This window comes from Esox lucius, chromosome 21 (genome assembly GCF_011004845.1).
Source record: "Esox lucius isolate fEsoLuc1 chromosome 21, fEsoLuc1.pri, whole genome shotgun sequence".
Taxonomy (NCBI): domain Eukaryota; kingdom Metazoa; phylum Chordata; class Actinopteri; order Esociformes; family Esocidae; genus Esox; species Esox lucius.
In genome coordinates this window covers 9,161,212-9,180,170 of record NC_047589.1, presented here as the reverse complement: position 1 = coordinate 9,180,170, position 18,959 = coordinate 9,161,212, and the positions used below count along the sequence as shown (strand labels likewise).

Sequence of the window (18,959 nt, the reverse complement as noted above, 5' to 3'; positions counted from 1 at the left end):
CCCGACCCAGCCTTATGTGCAAATAAGACCAATCCCTGAAATATTTCAAGAGTGAAACACTCACGATGTTATTAAAGGCTGGTTGATTAATATATCAAAAACATCCAAGGTGATTAGCAGAGCCGCGTGGCCTCCAGGTGCCTTTATAACGCTGGTACAACATGATCTGGCTAAACATAAGGTGAGTGAGTACCTCTCTCAGCTGGCCCCGGGGGACGCTGCTTTCATAAACTGTAAATCATGGCCTTCCTCTTTAATTAATCAGCCTATCTTCGTTACGGCGACAACAACACCGGACAGATGAAAGGGAAAAGCTGAGATTTTAAATGAATAACTTGATTTATATACGCTTCACCGGATCCACGGTGAGACAGTGCGCTGCTACCTGTCCATCTGCTTGTTGTTACATCAAGATGGAGGCAGGGATTAGGGCTCGGTGAACTAGTTCGTCCTAAAGACTGACACCTTGCCCGATTGTGCAGCCGTAGCGTTCATGCCCTCTCTGCGCTGACTGGGGACTCTACAACAGCATGGGCCGCGGACGGCGAAGGACAAACGACGTGATGTCACATCAGAACATGCTAGTCTACCCTTCCCCACCACCGGCTTATCTTCCTCCATCTCCCCCCCCGCATATCTCTCATCTCTCTCCCTCCCGCCATCTCGTCCTCTCTCGCTCCATCCCTCCGCCCCTTGCTACCTCCCGTCCTCAGTCTCATGTTCTCCCCTTCCGCCGTTCCCCTAGTGCGACCTGTGAAGTTTGCCAAGGCGCACTCTGTATGCCCCATCCTACTAAATTAATGACATCACTAAAAGGCTGGGCACAATATAAAGTTTGCATCTTGTCCAATATCCTAAGTGGCTTTGTGGCCTCCAACCCCACCCCCCCAACCCCCAAATGCTTCGATGCTCACCCACTGTACCTCATTTATAATATCCTAAAAAGGATGGAGGAGAATAATTATCTGGCAGAAATGCTTTGGGACGTATCCAAATTAAGAAATAAGACCGAAGAGGGAGAAGAAAGGCTCGCCGGCTCTCAGCGATATTTGAAAAACCTATTTCTTTGCATACGTTTCAATAGGAAACTCAAAGTCCCCAAAGACGGCATCTGTCCATACACATTATGATTTGACAGAGAATATTGCAGTACCAAGCACTCACCCAGTTTAGCCCTCTGATCTCGGACGTTGTCCAAGTCTTTGTTGAGTCGATGGGAATGAGATGATGTCAACCCTGCAGACCATATAAGAACCACATCAGACAGGGGTGTCAGTTTATCAAGCATTTGACTTTCCGTCATCGTCTTGACACAGTGTTTATTCAAACACCACTTAGTCAGTGGGATTCAACATCCAAATACCAGAAAAGGTACGTTTGTGAAGGCAATTTTATTAGCAATGAAAGATCACGGATCAACATGTTTATAGTCATGGCCAATGATCGCCATTTTAAACGGTAGACAAAGAATTTTCAGTCGCTGCCCATCTATGTAAAACAATGTAAGGTGTACACTAACGCCACAATTAAGGCCGTGTCAACTTCAAAACTGTATTTTCTCCCCTCAATCTTTATGGCAATTCATCTCATTTTATTAAAAAAAAAGCCCATCTCAACGGGTAATCCTGCTTAGTAAATAACAATGTGATCTCTCAAACAAGAAAAAATAATCTCCCGTGTCAGTTCGGTCTTGCGAGCAAACGGGTGCATGCTCCAACTGGTCCCAGGGCTCGGGAGAAAACAGCAAGGGATTCTCCAGGAAAACCACAAGGGCAGCTCATTTAAGGCTAATGTGTCTGTGTGACTCTGTGTTCCCTCCAGTCTTAACGTTCCGGCAGGAGCTCTTAAAGCCAAGTGGAAGAGGATCCATTTGCATCCCCTGGGGTGATTGGCAGATCAAGACCAATTAGTTCAGTGTTACACTGTTAGTAGCGTGCAATAAAAATAAGATCTTTAATCTTTGTTACAGGGGTAAAAAACCAATAGCTTTGATCAACCCCCTCCCCCCACCTATTATGACACATCCTGTCTGGATGGGCTTTGGGATCCAACCACAAAAAAAATGTTGTAGATTGAGGGAATCCTGTCTGTGCACTGTCCCGGGATCGTAGTTGGGGAAAGTTTGAACCCTCAAACCAAATGCAGTCACAGTGCAACAGGAAATGTCCCTAGAAGCTCAAAAGGACGTGACTCGAGGAGTGAGTGGGACCCAACGTCGACCCCTAAGGGCCAGCGTGCTGGTTCAGCCACAGTGTCTCTCATCCATCTGAAAAAGCATACAGAAAAACCCAGCACCTGTCACCTTCTCACAGTATTCCTTTCAATGCCCCTAATCCGAATCAATTTCAGGCTCCCAGCTAACAGAGACTTTTACCGGCCCTTGAAATAATTAGGAACCAAACCAATACATGATAAAAACGAAATCAGAAAAGACAAGAGTGTACAATCACATTTTAAGAGGCGCCTACTGTGTAAGGGTACTAACAGAAAGCAGTTCCTGCGTGGACGGAACGCCGCTACCGCCTTGTGGGCTGAAAATAAGAACTACTCCTCTACAACTCTCAATTTAGTTTGGCCATTACGTCACCTAGCATTATGCTAAGCAGCAGGCTGAGGCGTCATGCAGAAGCATTGGCAAGGTCATTGTGCCGCATAGCATCTGGACCGGAGCACGCTGACTGCTGCCCTTAGAGCACACGGAGCGAACGAACGAAAGAGGCAGGCGAGCGACAGCCAAGACTGACAGAGACACAGCAGCTGAGCTAACGTCAGGCGTGTGCGCCTCTTCTGACTAGAGCCCATGTTCTTGTAGACACTACAGTGGACGAGGAACCCCCACACTAACTCCGGTGTAAAGGTTATTCAAAGCCTAATCGAGATAAATTTACCGCGTTATCGGGGAAAGTGAAGGTGTGAAATATGGAACAAACGAAAATAATTCATATTGGTCACTCTCAACAACAAAGTAAACACTGGCATGAATATATATATATAGATATATGGATATATAGAGATATAGATATGTAGATAGAGATATATAGAAAGAATGAGAATTTGATACGTTAATCGGTTGTATTTGTGCAATTATTTGCCAATTCATTTCCTGAAACAACCAACATTACATTACTCCCAATGCCCCAAACTGCAAAAAAAAAAAAATGGGTGCCTTGGTTTACTAAACCACACATCTAAAAGCGTTCGAATGGCATGGGCTAAAAGGAGCTGCCATATTGGTTGTGGCTGTCCATTCATTCCAAATTAGTTAAAGGGACACACTGGCACACGTCAGGTGGAAGGAGCGGTGACTGGGACGTAGCAAGAATCTTAATTAAATAGGGTATAGTCTAGCAAACAGGGACACCTGGTGGAGAGGGGTCAGGACACACAAGACAACAATGAACATGGTAGGGATAAAATACCTGGGCCAAGTAACATACCGGTGCCAAATTTGATTGCATCATTATGTCAGGCCAGAGTAAACTACGCATGTATCCTGTACGTCAATTCCCTGGACGTGATGACATACACAGATGAATTGTGCGCAACATGCCACGCGGCTGGTTTTCAAAAGGACATGCTCATTTTCCCATGACAAGTGGGGTAGCCAAGACGGCAGCTCAGATGTTGGAATAAGCGTGCCATGGCGTGTTTCCTGGCCTTTCGGCTCTCTCGCGGTCAACGCACGCACATGCGCGCCAAGCCGCTCAGCCAGAAAGGAACCCGCCGCTCCCGCTCACACAGAGCAAACAGCCAGATCCTAAATGAAATTTGGGGTGAAATTGAGTAGAGATGCAAACTCCAAGGCCCGAAGTGTAAACACACATCAACGCGTTCCACTGTTCCCGCTCAGCAATCCATAACGACATACAGCGTAACCAGTAACCAAAGGGTAATGAGCGCTGGCTAATCACCGGGACGGCGGGCGAGGTAAGCAGAGGACACAGGCCGGGCGAGGGAAGAGCACTGGGCTTTGGAGTGTGTTCTGTGAACTATCCCTGAACCCCCCACCCCTCCCCCACCGACGCCACTTCTACCTTTCGAGCGTGTGTGTGTGTGTGTATGTGTGTGTGTGTGTGTATGTGTGTGTGTGTGTGGTGACTGAAATACATTCCTGGGATTCCCGATAAGGCGACAAAGATCTTGCTACTCAATGCCTGAGCGGGAGCTTCTTCTCCCGTCCCTGGTTAGCTCTCTCCGCGGATTGAGTCGGGCTACGCTGCCCAGGTGGAGCGGGAGAAGTCATTGGCGTGGGGGGTTGTTGTTGTACAGCTCACGGTGACTTGCTCACATCAAACCCCTCAACCCCCGGTGATAAGGAACAGATTACACTTATTTTATCAGGTGTTCTTAGCACTGGCGTTTGGCGTAAACCCTGGGAAACCAAATAGCTAAACGGCAGGCCCATTGAGAGGAGCACCGGCGTAGCGTTTGAAAACAGCGCTATCAGATCAGGCCATCTCCAGTACCTCCCTGGTTTGTAAAGACGGTCATCCTCTTTATTTACTTGCATCTGTACACTTGGTTGCGTGCTCGACTTGATATCAAAGTATGTTTGGCAGCCTTTCAAAACGAAATTACCAAAAAAGCGCTTTGTGCGATTCTTTAACTATCTGAGAAGAGTGGCGGTACATAGATGTGAGGGTTGTTCCACGCAATGGTTGCTTTTAGGTAGTATAACAAAACATTTGAATTATTCACCAAATGTTAACATTTTCCAAAAGACCACCTGCTCAACTTCACACGGTTTTCTCCATTTCTAAACCAAAACCTTTCCAAGTGCCTATTATAAAATAAAAAGATGAAAAAAGGACAGACAAATGATTACTCATCACAGGAATTGTATCATCTTTCAGAAATGTCTTTCCTAAACCAACAATGTAACTTCAGCTGTTCAATTACGGTAAAAACTAAAGTAAATATTTCTGTGAAGTAGGTCAAAATCATCCTATTAGTCAAACTGCTGTTATCACTTTAGTTCATCTGAATATAAAAACATAGACTTTTCCAGGTGAACGACATTAAAGGTACTGTGTTCAATATAACAGCCTTCCAAAACATGTGCTGCAGAAGAAAAAGGGTTCAGAAAAAAACAGTCTAGTTAGTAGCAGGCGATCAACATGTTCCAACCATCTTGCTGCTACACCACCATCAGAAAGACATCCTACACCCTACAGTGTTTTTGACTGAGCCCTATAGACAGAGGAACAGTGGGCCAGTTGAGAGGCACCCACTCGCCAAGACTATTTGTATTCCCTCCTAACGAGGGGCCTGTCGTGACCAGGCTGGAGCTGAAGATCAAATGAGAAAATCGCCTGGCCAGTCGTGACAGTGGCAGGCAGTGTGGTGTGTGTGCTCAGACTTCTTAAATTGACTCTAAAACTCTCCACCAGTGTAATTTATGGTCTCCCACCGTGCAGCAAGTCCTTTAGCAAGGGGGGAGAGAGAGAGTGGGAGATAGTGAGAGAGAGAGAGGTGGAGGTGAGTGGGAGGCTGATTTGTCAAAGCAAATTGATTCCAGTGCGGGTGGTGCTCCATCACATGAGGTAGTCATCTCCGTGTAATGTGCCAACACATTTCCTGGTCTGCGTCCCCACTGGTACTCTCCTGTATATAGTGTACTACTTTTAGCCAGGACCAACAGGGCTTGGGTCAAAAGCTGTGCACTAAATAGGAAAAAGGGTGCAATGGGGGAAGCAGGCCTACTTGGGACATACCGTTCAATCTCCTCTGAAGGGCTTCCTCTTGCAAAGTGATGCAGTAAATCTGCTCATCCAGGTCCTCCAGGATCTGAGAAGGGGAGAAAATGGGTTATAATTGGGGAGAGAGATGATAAGAGATGGCAGATGGAAGGAGGGGTTGGTGACCATGTTTGCAGTCAGGGTAAAACTAAAAGTTCAGGTTTCTGTAAATATATGAAGCAGTGCACAGGAGAAAAGAAAACCCAAGCTACAAGAACACTTAGTCTATTAATAATAGTTAATTATTTATCCTCCAAGCCTGAGAAACAAAGACAAGCTAAGCAGCAACAAGGCTTAAGGCAGTTAGGCTAGCAAGTCAGCTTATGAAAAAGGTATCCAGGTAGGGGTTTGGGGGGCATGCTCCCCCAGGAAAATAATATGTCTGTCAAAATCGTATGGACCTCAATTGGTTAAAGTCAAGTAAGTTGGCAGCCATACAATGGTTGGTATTTGGCATTCTTTGCATTTTAAAAACAATTTAATGGAACGGAAAAGTGGACTCACGGTTGGTTTGACTAGTAACTGGCCCATGACAGTGAACATCCTGGACAGGCCCACGGGAGTACACACTGAGGAAAAACAAATACCAAGTTTTTCTGAACATGCAATACACCGTCAAATGACACAGCATTCCATTAACATCATTTAGCAGACGCTCTGATCTAACGCATCTGACCAACAACTGGGGTTAAGTGACTTGATACATTATAACCTTGTCAGGTCAGGGATTTAAATATTACTACCCTAACACCCCAATAACTAAGCTATCTGCCAGCCCACACTACATTGAATATTCACCTATGGTACCCAGTAAGTTGGTAGACCATGACACCTACAGCACAATAGTTCATTTAACTCCCAGGACCAGCCATACATAAAATGTATGCACACATGGTTGCCACTTTGGAAGAAAATAATCTCTCACTAAATGGCATATTTTTTTATTATTAAAATCAATACTCACTCAGGAGCAGCAGTCCCCCCATCAGAGATATACAAGAATACAGGTAGGGTAAATAGAACTCCCAGAGATCTGAAGGAAAAACCACAGGAAAAAAAATCACACGGCTAGAAACTAAGACCGACTGCAGCCCAAATGTCCCCACAAGAACACAACCTTACCGTAGAGCGACTCCATGCTGGCGGCATCATTATCGATGAGCGCAGATGCCACCCAGACTATTCCAAGTATGAGCAGTCCGAGGAGGAAGAGCATCACAAAGGTCTCCAGAACCCGGGACTTAATGCCCTGCAAGGAAACACACAGATGGATAGGAAAGAGACATGAGGAACAGAATGAGCCAGGTCACTGATTTCCATTCATAACAGGCTGCGATTTTGGCAACTTCTCCCGAGGCCAATGACATACAGGAATTGTGTGAGCCAAGAAAAGGGCAACAAAACACAGTCATTCAAAATAATTCATGACAGTTGAATGAATCCCTTGGGCTGAGCTCCAAAATGGCGCACCATCCTTCTCCTGCTAAGAGTCAAGCAGAGACGCATCAGGTTCCACTTTTACTATAACTCAGCTGGGGATTGATCCGATCTTGGGGCAGACCCGGTAATCATTATGCCAGCGGAGCAGGCACGTTTCCTGGTGCAAAGGAGAGCACCATGTTGGGACATCACCTACAAATCACACACACGTATCCAACGAATCAAAGAAACGTTGATGTTACATTTGCTATATGTCGCACTGGTCCCCCATGTGGAAAACAGCTGAATTATAAGAGCACAATACTAAATTCCATAGTCTCCCTCTTCACTCCATATCTGGCATGCAGACCTTTTCGTTTCACTTCCAGCACTTTAAACAGCAGTAGAACCAATTGCTGGTATCAACAATATATTTCACAGCAATTTAAATTTTAACCTGATAACCATTAGCAAATAAACACAAATTGAGCAAACAACTTAGATTTCTAATTCAGGAAATGACAAGAATTTTCATATCGGCCACTTGCTCCAAACACAATATCAAAACAGCATTACAGTTTGACAACAAATAATGGCCATGGGGAGGATTCAATGGCAAAAACAAGAAAGAATGACAAATCTCCTGCTATTACCGCAGATGGATAATAGATAACCAAAAACGAATAATAACCACAAGAGCAGTTCCATCAAGCTCCTATTGTAAGAGAATATTGGTCCTGTAAAAAGGGCCTGACAAGACTGAAAGCCTGGTACCGGCAGGATAGCAGACCCGCTCAAAGCAGGCTGGAAGTTAAATTAAAAAGCATGTTGAGGTGAAGCTACGTTACTGTCTGTAGATTAAGAGCAGGCCTCCCATGGCATCTGGGGACGATTAGAGGGGCCCTTAACATGCCCACGGCCCGGCGGCACCGCGCAGACAGGAGTTGTGGTAATTTGGGTTTTCCGGGTCAGAGACCGCTGAGTGGTTAATAAAGTCCTTTCTACCTGTTCACACAGTCCATTTCCCCCACTGCCCCGCCAGCAGAGGTGGGTAGTCTCCCCTGTGTTCCAAATGGCAACCTCTTCACTACATACTACACTTCTTTTTCCAAGACCCATAGGGTTAGGGCTGAAAGCAGTGTACTTTAAAGGCGATAGGGTGTAATTTGGAATTCAGCCACGGTCTACAGCGCTGTTGAGGAGATATTGTCTGGAACTGTAGGAATAGGCTGCAAAGCAGAACTTTCAAATGGTTTGCGGTTAGCCTCAAATTAGGGGTCCGTGATCAATTTGTTACTAGGTAGCTGATGATGTGCTAACTGGTACATGGAGTATTTATGATCAGGTACTGTACACAGCGCAGTGATCCGGTCTGAAGGCACCCTTTCATGTTATGGAAGTGCTTTGGTTCAAACGGCTTTGATCCCACATCTCACACACTAAACGCTTAGGTTAAACACGATGACCGCACCATAATCAGCGATCTATCTAGCAATCTTGATTACAAATAAACAGCAACCTAGATGGCACCACATTCCCAATATAGCGGACAACCTTTGAGACCGAATCGAACGTGCTGCGACATACAGTGCTGGGGCAGTGCGTCGTTTGGGACATGCACACTGTCACAACCCTGCATAATACGCATCCCTAGATTCTGCAGGCTACATAGAAAGGCCTTGTGTAGATGTTTCTAGCGCAGCAGAGGCCAGCGTAGAGCAGGGTCTAGAGCTCCTCAGTGTGGCCATGCCTGGTACTGCACGGTGTCAGCGGGAAGGCCGACGCTCTCCAAACTGACGGCTTGAACCTAAATTAATGTCTATTGAGTCCCATTGGCCATGGTAGGGCACTAGATAGGCGCATTGCCATATGGCACGCAAGCCATATTCCCTCGTTAAACCAGGTACATCTCTGGAGAAGGATCTCATCTTCAAGATAATGAAAAGGTCACCTGGCCCTTTCTCCTGACCCGGGATCCGGCATCCCGCTCAGCGTTTAGTGAAGCCCTGTGCTGCATCACTACAGGCCCACATCACAGTTGAAGCGGCCAGTGGGCCCACAGACCTTGACGCCACGGAGGAGAAGGAGAGACGGCAGAGTGAGGGGGAGGGAGAGATAGAGAACCGTCCAAATGTCTGAGCGCATCTCGTCCCTAGAGGTGAAAGAGGTGAGAGGAATGCTTTCAGGGACTTCTGTCACGTCCCACACGAGCCCTCTTAAGGAGGCCCTTTAAAGGATAGGACCTGATACAGCCTGCGGCTCCGGTCGGCCGCCTCGTTCCTCCTTAACCAGCAGCCCATGCCACGCTGAAGGTGTATTCCCTTCAGGCCATTCAATCATTTATAACACTCCAATCATTACCCATTCAGATCATTTAGGGCAAAGCAATGCCTGACCACCAATATTATTCTTGGTTTCCGGTGTATTGGAGGGACTAGTGGAAATTAAGACAAAGATTGAATCAGTGTTGGGAGAACGAGGGTCTGAATTACAAGTCTGGAATCACACTTTATAATAGTGGTGCGTGCGCGCATGCACGCACATACACACACGCACGCACGCACGCACATACACACAGGCTTGTATATAAGAAATTACATTCATTACATTATTTTCTTGTCTATTGCACAATGTAGATGGTCACCACATGCATACATGGAAATTGCAGGTAACACCAGTCTTGAAAACGCTGCTTAATCGCACGTAGGCGGTTTCTTGGTATTAGAGGGAGAAAACGTAGAAAGGTCCTGTGCCATGGCATCCGGAGAGCACGGCTCTGCTGAACGTTTCTATTCTTGCCATTCTAAATGTGTACGCCGTCTCTATATATAGCAGCTCTGAAACATTCAGCATCCCCGTTCCCTACACGGCCCTGCCACCAACCTTAAGGATGACTGTTGTAACACGTACCGACTCCAGAATACCAGGGAATCGGCAATTACCAAGAAATAAGTGCATGTGGAACATTGCCCTCTCTGTGTGTGTACATATGTGTGTGACACTGCCCTGTGTGTGTGTACATACAGTGGGGAGAACAAGTATTTGATACACTGCCGATTTTGCAGGTCTTCCTACTTACAAAGCATGTAGAAGTCTGTCATTTTAATCATAGGTACACTTCAACTGTGAGAGACGGAATCTAAAACAAAAATCCAGAAAATCACATTGTATGATTTTTAAAAATAATAAATTTGTATTTTATTGCATGACATAAGTATTTGATCACCTACCAACCAATAAGAATTCCGGCTCTCACAGACCTGTTAGTTTTTCTTTAAGAAGCCCTCCTGTTCTCCACTCATTACCTGCCCCTGTTTGAACTCATTACCTGTATAAAAGACACCTGTCCACACACTCAATCAAACAGACTCCAAACTCTCCACAATGGCCAAGACCAGAGAGCTGTGAAAGGATATTAGGGACCTGCACAAGGCTGCAGGACAATAGGCAAGCAGCTTGGTGAGAAGGCAACAACTGTTGGCGCAATTATTAGAAAATGGAAGAAGTTCAAGATGATGGTCAATCTCCCTCGGTTTAGGGCTCCATGCAAGATCTCACCTCGTGGGGCATCAATGATCATGAGGAAGGTGAGGGATCAGCCCAGAACTACACAGCAGGACCTGGTCAATGACCTGAAGAGAGCTGGGACCACAGTCTCAAAGAAAACCATTAGTAACACACTACGCCGTCATGGATTAAAATCCTGCAGCGCACGCAAGGTCCCACTGCTCAAGCCAGCGCATGTCCAGGCCCGTCTGAAGTTTGCCAATGACCATCTGGATGATCCAGAGGAGGAATGGGAGAAGGTCATGTGGTCTGATGAGACAAAAACAAAGCTTTTTGGTCTTAACTCCACTCGCTGTGTTTGGAGGAAGAAGAAGGATGAGTACAACCCCAAGAACACCATCCCAACCGTGAAGCATGGAGGTGGAAACATCATTCTTTGGGGATGCTTTTCTGCAAAGGGGACAGGACGACTGCACCATATTGAGGGGAGGATGGATGGGGCCATGTATCGCAAGATCTTGGCCAACAACCTGCTTCCATCAGTAAGAGCATTGAAGATGGGTCGTGGCTGTGTCTTCCAGCATGACAACGACCTGAAACACACAGCCAGGGCAACTAAGGAGTGGCTCCGTAAGAAGCATCTCAAGGTCCTGGAGTAGCCTTGCCAGTCTCCAGACCTGAACCCAATAGAAAATCTTTGGAGGGAGCTGAAACTCTGTATGGAGGAGTGGGCCAAAATCCCTGCTGCAGTGTGTGCAAACCTGGTCAAGAACTACAGGAAACGTATGATCTCTGTAATTGCAAACAAAGGTTTCTGTACCAAATATTAAGTTCTGCTTTTCTGATGTATCAAATACTTATGTCATGGAATAAAATGCAAATTAATTACTGAAATCATACAATGTGATTTTCTGGATTTTTGTTTTAGATTCCGTCACTCACAGTTGAAGAGTACCTATGATAAAAATGACAGACTCCTACATGCTTTGTAAGTGGCAAAACCTGCAAAATCGGCAGTGTATCAAATACTTGTTCTTCCCACTGTATGTGTGACACTGCCCTGTGTGTTTGTTGTCCCATAAAATGTTGTTTTTGTAAACTAACCCACTCCCACCGAGGCTATACGCCATTTTGACACCGACCCAGAAGTAACTGAATGCCTTGCTCAAGTGCAGATTGCCTAGGGGATTCAAACCAATAGCTTTCTGTTTACTGGCCTCAAACACTAACCGACAGGCAAGACTACACATCACTGGTTAGCCTAATACCCAAATAGCTCAATGCCACCCCTTCTACAAATCCAGGTACTGCTTTGTACAGCACAAGAAGTATATGCAGCCCCATGGATGTCTCTGGGGACCACTCTATCAGCTATGTGTCACACTACTTCTGACCAGTGCTCCCTAGTGTGTGCCGTACTGCATTAGACTGAGCTAACTCCTAGGAAAAAGATGAAATGTCATTAGGGCCATTGTGAGCTATTCTTCTCTGAGGGAAGAAAAACAAATAGACAGAGAAAGGAAAAACCAGAGCAAGAATAAGCAACACAGAGAAAGGGAAAGAAACACAGAGAATAACAGAGAGAAACAGGAAAAAAAGGTGAGCTATAAAGAGAGTGAGAATGACGGAGAGACCGCGAGCGATGGAGAGCCTGAGAGGAACTGCCGCGCTCCCATCCACCCCAGCTAATCTGCAGCAGGTCGAAGCACTGTGGCAGAGATCAGCCCACTGCCTTTCCCTGACAGGAGCGTGTGGGACAGAGGCATCCTGGGAAGGGAAGCCCACCCCCCTGGCCAGTCCACTTCTCCGCCTCTGTTTGCTAAAGACGCGCCAGATGCCAAGGGCCCTTATTAGTGTGCCCTTCAGGTCTGACCGTGTCAGAGACAGAAAGCAGACGGGGAGTCACTGGACCAATGAGCCTCCCCCTGTTAAGCCGCCGCAAACGTAAACTTCTAAAGACCCGCGGTCCCAGCGACGGCAGCGGGCACATGGGAAACCGTTTGCTACACGTCGTTGCGCCATCTTGCGCTTTCTCACGTACAACGAGAGAGAGAAAAAACAACGCCGTTAAAAATCATACTTCGCACAGCACTCCCCCTTTCCGCTTTTTCATGTAAAGCCTTTGAAAAATCAAGTCGAGACTTTCTATCCCGAACTCCCATGGCCAGTACATTAGACGTGACTCAAAAAACACTGGGATTTACAGGGAGGAAGTGGCTCCAGTCCTTTTGAAGTTTTTCCCAAGTTTATTCCCCCTACAGTGAAGCCATCTTGTCGTCATTACCGAGAGGTGTCAGGCTGATAAGTCTTCAGAGAATATATGACTGTCGCCTGGGTTTTCTCAAGACGAGGAGGACGGTTATGTTGAGGAGTGAAGAGTGGGTCAGGCGAAGGGGCCTCCAAATGAGCAACCTCCATAATGGGATGAATACAAATCACTCTTAAATGGCTCATGAACAAAATTATTTGGTGCCAACGCCCAGGATCAAATGTGCATTAAAAATAAAAAGACTTAAAACACACCTGACTTGATAAACACCAAATCTAGCCTGTATAAGGCACAATAATTGTACTTTAAACCAACACGAAAGGTCTAACGCCCAATATTAGTACACAAGATATAAAATAAAGAACTATTTCAAATCGAAAGTAAACAAATATGCTAGGAGCCTTTTCATTTGGGAGCTGATCCTCACGTTTGAGGGGAAAGCAATCTGAAAAAAAACCAAACAGTGGCGCTTTCCTAAATTCTCGGCTCAAACTAATATGTTGCCATGGCAACGGACAATGTAACCGAGGGGCTTTTCCGCAAGACGTTCTGACCTTAAAGGAAGGTATGTAAACATCACTTTATATTCTCCGGCCACCCCTGCCAGAGTGAAGGCCTGGGAAAAATGTTGACATGTGCGGGGAGATTTGGAAATAAATATCCAGGCTCCATTGTGGAGCGCTAACAAAGACGAGTAGCTTGGTAACAAAAAGCGGTTTGCACAGCTCAGACGTTTCCCCCCCGGCACAATAAACACACACTTTTCTTCATCACAGGGTTTAGCCTTTAGATTGATGAGGGAGCTTCTTTAACCAACTACTGGCCCACGTAGCTAGGTCTTTCTCTGACCAGGGTTGTGTCCTAAGTGACCCCCTACCCCCCGTAGTAGTGCACTCTATTGGGAAGAGCACTACGGGTCCTGGGAATAGGTTGAGCACTACTTCGGAAAAACAATGTGGAACTTATCCCAACTAAAGACAGGACCAACTGATTTACTATATTGGGCTGAAGACACACACAAAAAATAAGCAGCTAACTTAATACCTTACCATAGTTTGGATGTTGCCATGTTTCTATCTTCCTAGTGGATTAAGAAAGAATTAGGCTTACAATTAGAAGTGTTTTTAGGGAAAGCCTTTGAAATGCGGTTGGACCGGTATGGTCTTTGCAAGGCCGTGGCAGAGGAGGGACACTAAGGTGCAGGCCACTCAGTGGCCCCTACAGTACTGACCACTGTCATTGTGACAATGCCATCTACTGGTGGTGCATGCAAAACAGGACTTCTCTCTTCATACCAGAAGGGTTTTGTTCTTGATGACAAATCCAAAAGAAAAACATAATATAAGGTAATAACAGATTAGCTAATATCCAAGAAACACTGCTGAAATGTGCTGGTGGGAAAAAACATTCTAGCCTTAATAATAAAAGGCAGTGCGTTGCGTGTATCAGTCCAAGCATAAGCTTTGACCATGAGCTAACACATTGAATAACAAGATGACAATTCCCAATCTGCCACAATTTGGACAATTTGAAAGACCATTAATCACCTGGGGTAGCAGAACCTCTGAAGAGTGAGCTAATAAAAATGCATCGAAATTTCATTCTCGATTCGACTTGGAGAACTTTACTACCCCCCATCAAAGGTAAACAAAGCCACATGAAAAGCCTGGCTTGCTCCGTCACCAGTTAAATTCATCATTCACTTCATTTCCGCAGTCAAAAGGAGTTTTCAGTGGCGTAACATTATGACCACATAAACCCTAAGATCCAATACTTAGTCTCTAAGGCTGTATTTTCACAGGCAGCCCTTTTCTGATATTTTCCCCCGCTAATTGGACATTTAACCGATCACATCAGATTTTCAGAGAGAGCTGATCAAATTTTACATGATAATCAAAAAGTGGGGGAATACCTCTTCCAAATTGCACTGTGACTCAGGAGGGTGCATGATTTGGCTCAAGACAGAGACAGACAGACGCACGCACAGAGAGACGCGCGCACGCACGCACGCACAGAGAGACGCGCGCACGCACGCACGCACAGAGAGACGCGCACGCACACACGCACAGAGAGACGCGCACGCACACACGCACAGAGAGACGCGCACGCACACACGCACAGAGAGACGCGCACGCACGCACAGAGAGACGCGCACGCACGCACAGAGAGACGCGCGCGCACGCACAGAGAGACGCGCGCGCACGCACAGAGACGCGCGCGCACGCACAGAGAGACGCGCGCGCACGCACAGAGAGACGCGCGCACGCACAGAGAGACGCGCGCACGCAAAGAGAGACGCGCGCACGCAAAGAGAGACGCACGCACGCAAAGAGAGACGCACGCACGCAAAGAGAGACGCACGCACGCACGCAAAGAGAGACGCACGCACACACAGAGAGACGCGCATGCACAGTAAGAAGTAGTAAGAAGCAGTCGTAAGGTTCAAAAAGCAAGACTACAAAAGCATAAAGTGACGGTGAGCACACCTCCTAGCCATCCTGGACCTTATTACAAAAATCCAAACGCAATTAATTAGAAGCCCCCACACCCCCAAAAGACGAAGAAACAGGGCTGTAAACTACAGTAACAGACAAATTTTTATGTACGTTTGCCAGGAGGAACATTAACCAGAGGGGTTTCAAACTGTGACACAGGATAGAGGTGTATTAAAGGTAAATCTTTCCCCCCTCTTTTTCACCTCCATTGTACTGTCATGTTGTTCCGTCTTTATGGACTGGCAGAACACGGGTCCTGGCCTATTTTCAGGGTAATTAATTAAACGAGGAAGTTCGCTGAGCTTTACAACTCGATTATTAGGCTGCCCTTTTGAAGTTTTATTTTAGGGCAGCGGAGGGGGGCCGAATCAGGCCCTAAATCACAGCGGCCGATGCCGTGGTGCTGAAGCGTTTGTGGCGTCTGGCTTATTGGAACTGCTTGTCAGGATGTGGCGGCCGCCGAAGACCAGATTGTCGCTGTTTCATGGTTAATGAGGTTTTTGCGGTTGCAGTTACAGTCAACTTATGAGAGTCAGAGAGAGGGCAAGGACCAGACACCTGCTGCCACTAGACATCCAGTCGCACACACACACTCTCCCACACACACACACACACACACACAGGGGTAACAAACACTTCCACGGGGCTGCCAGGAACATTTCTCACAATCATAATTTGCACAAACATTCTTCTACACTTCATACAATAATAATTTCTTCCTGCCTGTCTGGTTTCAATTTCTGTTATTCTTAGCAAGCAGGACAGGGTAAAAAAAAAATAATAATAAATTCTACAAATGTAGGTCTTTCAGCATTTCTACAAACTTTAGATTTGTTTTCATTTAATAATCTGGCCGGATCTGGGACATGTATCAAACTGCCATACGACAACAGAGATTGCACACAGACAGACAAAAGACTAATTGGAACATCTTGGTACAGAACGACTGATAGATCAGTTTGCCGATATATCAGGTCAATATGGTCTTTCCTATTCAATCTGCTATCAGCTCTCTTCCATCGGCCTCTCAATTTCTCCCTCAAAACATTAAATCAAAGTGCATCCTCTGTTGACTAAAAACTGTTACTGCTTTGCTGCCAACAGTGACAGCCAGTAGGAAGACGTGTCAAGCTCTAAAACTCAGCAGCAGGCAGTCAGCATGCTAGCTCATCCTTTAACCTCTAACAGTCAGGTACAATTATAATAAGAAACAGGAGAGTTGCAACAGTGACAAAAAACTAACTCATATTGCAAATATGTTTTATCGCAATAACTAATAAAGCTTGGCGATGTGCCTGGGCATACATGCAATATGCAAGCTAGCTCGCCAATTAGTTAGCTACGTAACCTTCCAGCAAAGATGAGCAACCATGACTAACCCTCTTTAATCTGTGTTCTTAACTAGCTAGTTAGATGGTTTAATTAAAATGGAATGCTTAACTGTATTGAATGCCTTACAAAAGGTAAGTGAACAGAGCTAAACAATTTGACTGTTCATCCAGTGCTTTCACAATTTCATTCATATCAAATATAGTAGCAGTAATAGTACTGCTCCCACACTTTTGGAATAACACGGGAAACTAAAGTTACATAAAAAACATGCATGAGACCTCCAGAATTTAGTAGAGCAACACTAGCCAGAAGACCTGGATCACGTTGGTCAGCCCATGTTGTGTTCTTGGAGTCGATAGCTTACAAAGCATTTAGGACTTCTTTGAGTAAACCAGTGGTTGGATCTGTTCTTCAACCTAACTTTTGTTTAAGGAGTGTGCCAATCCTCAATTTAAGTGAAAACCATGTGAAATTCATGTGAAATTCCCAAGCTCTAACTTAGCTTATGAGATAGCTGAAATGCATTTAAGCATACTTTGGTGGAGAAAGAAAGTCTACATGAATGGCAGGACCCAAGGTTTTCCAGCAGAACATTGTTCAAAGCATCACACTGCCTCCGCCGGCTTGCCTTCTTCCCACAGTGCATCCTGGTGCCATGTGTTCTACAGGTAAGCGAAGCACACGCACCCGGCCATCCATGTGATGTAATAGAAAACATGATTCATCAGACCAGGCCACCTTCTCTCATTGCTCCATGGTCCAGTTCTGATACTCACATGCCCATTGTAGGCGCTTTCAGCAGTGGACAGGGGTGGCTACGTAACCCTACACGCATCAAACTGCAATGCATTGTGTTCTGACAACTTTCTATTTGTACCAGCATTCACGTTTTCAGCAATTTCAGCTACAGTAGCTCGTGTGTTGATCGGACCACACAGGTCAACCTTCACTCATCACTTGCACCCATGACCCGGTCGCTGGTTCAGCGCTTTTCCTTCCTTGGACCACTTTCGATAGGTACTGACCACTGCAAACCAGGAACACCGAGAACACACCACAAGGGCTGCAGTTTTGGTGATGCTCTGACCCAGTCATCTAGCCATCACAATTTGGCCTTTGTCAAAGTCGCTCAGATCCTTGGGCTTGCCCATTTCTGTTGCTTCTAACACATCAACTTTGAGCACAGAATGTTCACTTGCTGCCTAATATATCCCACCCACTGACAGATGCCATGATAATGAGAATATCAGTGTTATTCACTTCACCTGTCAGTGGTCATAATGTTATGGCTGATCGGTGTACACTCCTGTTCAAAAGTTTGGGGTCACTTAGAAATGTCCCATTTTGTTCAATTAAAATAACAGCATATTAGAAATACAGTACAGACACTGCTAACGTTGTAAATGACTATTGTAGCTGGAAACGGCTGATTATCAATGGAATGTCTACACAGGCGTAAAGAGGCCCATTATCAGCAAACATCACTCCTGTGTTCCAATGACACTTTTTGTTTGCTAATCCAAATTTATAATTTTAAAAGTATAATTCATCTTTGCGGTTGTTTTAGCACCGCTGAAAACTGTTGTGCTGATTAAAGAAGCAATAAATCCGTCCTTCTTTAAACTAGTTCAGTATCTTCAGCATCAGTGTTTGTGGATTCGATTACAGGCTCTAAATGGTCAGAAACAAAGAATTTTCTTCTGAAACATGTCAGTTCATTCTTGCTCTGAGAAATGAAGGCTATTCATTGAGAGAAACTGAAGCTCTCATGCAGCGATGTGCAGTACTCCCTTCACAGAACAACACAAACTGTCTCTAACCAGAATAGATTAGATTCAACTTTATTTTCAACTGAATGGTACAAGTTCAGTACAAGAATAGAAAAAGGAGTGGGAGGCCCCAGTCTACAAATGACAAATACACTAGAGTGTGTAGTATGATAAAGACGCCTCACAGGTCCTCAATTGGCAGCATCATTAAATAGTACCTGCAGAACACCAGGCTCAACATCAACAGTGAAGAGGCGACTCCAGGATGCTAGCCTTCTATAACAAGCCAATATTACTAGCAACAGAAAATTAAATAGCAACAGAAAATTATTGCTTGCAGTAATGTCTTTGTTATTGGATTTCAGATAATTTCCAACAAATTGAAAAAGAGAAGTAAATCAACAGGACAAGCGCTCATGAATACTTAGTA

General features: G+C 45.5%; 1 protein-coding gene across 3 annotated transcripts in view; it reads right to left on the bottom strand.

The window, feature by feature from the left end:
- Positions 1–18,959, bottom strand: part of lmbr1 (limb development membrane protein 1) — a 48,234-nt gene that overhangs the window by 18,467 nt on the left and 10,808 nt on the right. For all 3 annotated transcript variants that reach the window (XM_010885488.4, XM_010885489.4, XM_020041926.2), the window contains exons 6-10: positions 6,861–6,987; positions 6,703–6,771; positions 6,243–6,307; positions 5,715–5,787; positions 1,165–1,236 (exon numbers count right to left, since the gene is read on the bottom strand). In XM_010885488.4, coding sequence (XP_010883790.1) covers positions 1,165–1,236; positions 5,715–5,787; positions 6,243–6,307; positions 6,703–6,771; positions 6,861–6,987 — 406 coding nt within the window. The remainder of the gene's footprint in view (positions 1–1,164; positions 1,237–5,714; positions 5,788–6,242; positions 6,308–6,702; positions 6,772–6,860; positions 6,988–18,959) is intronic.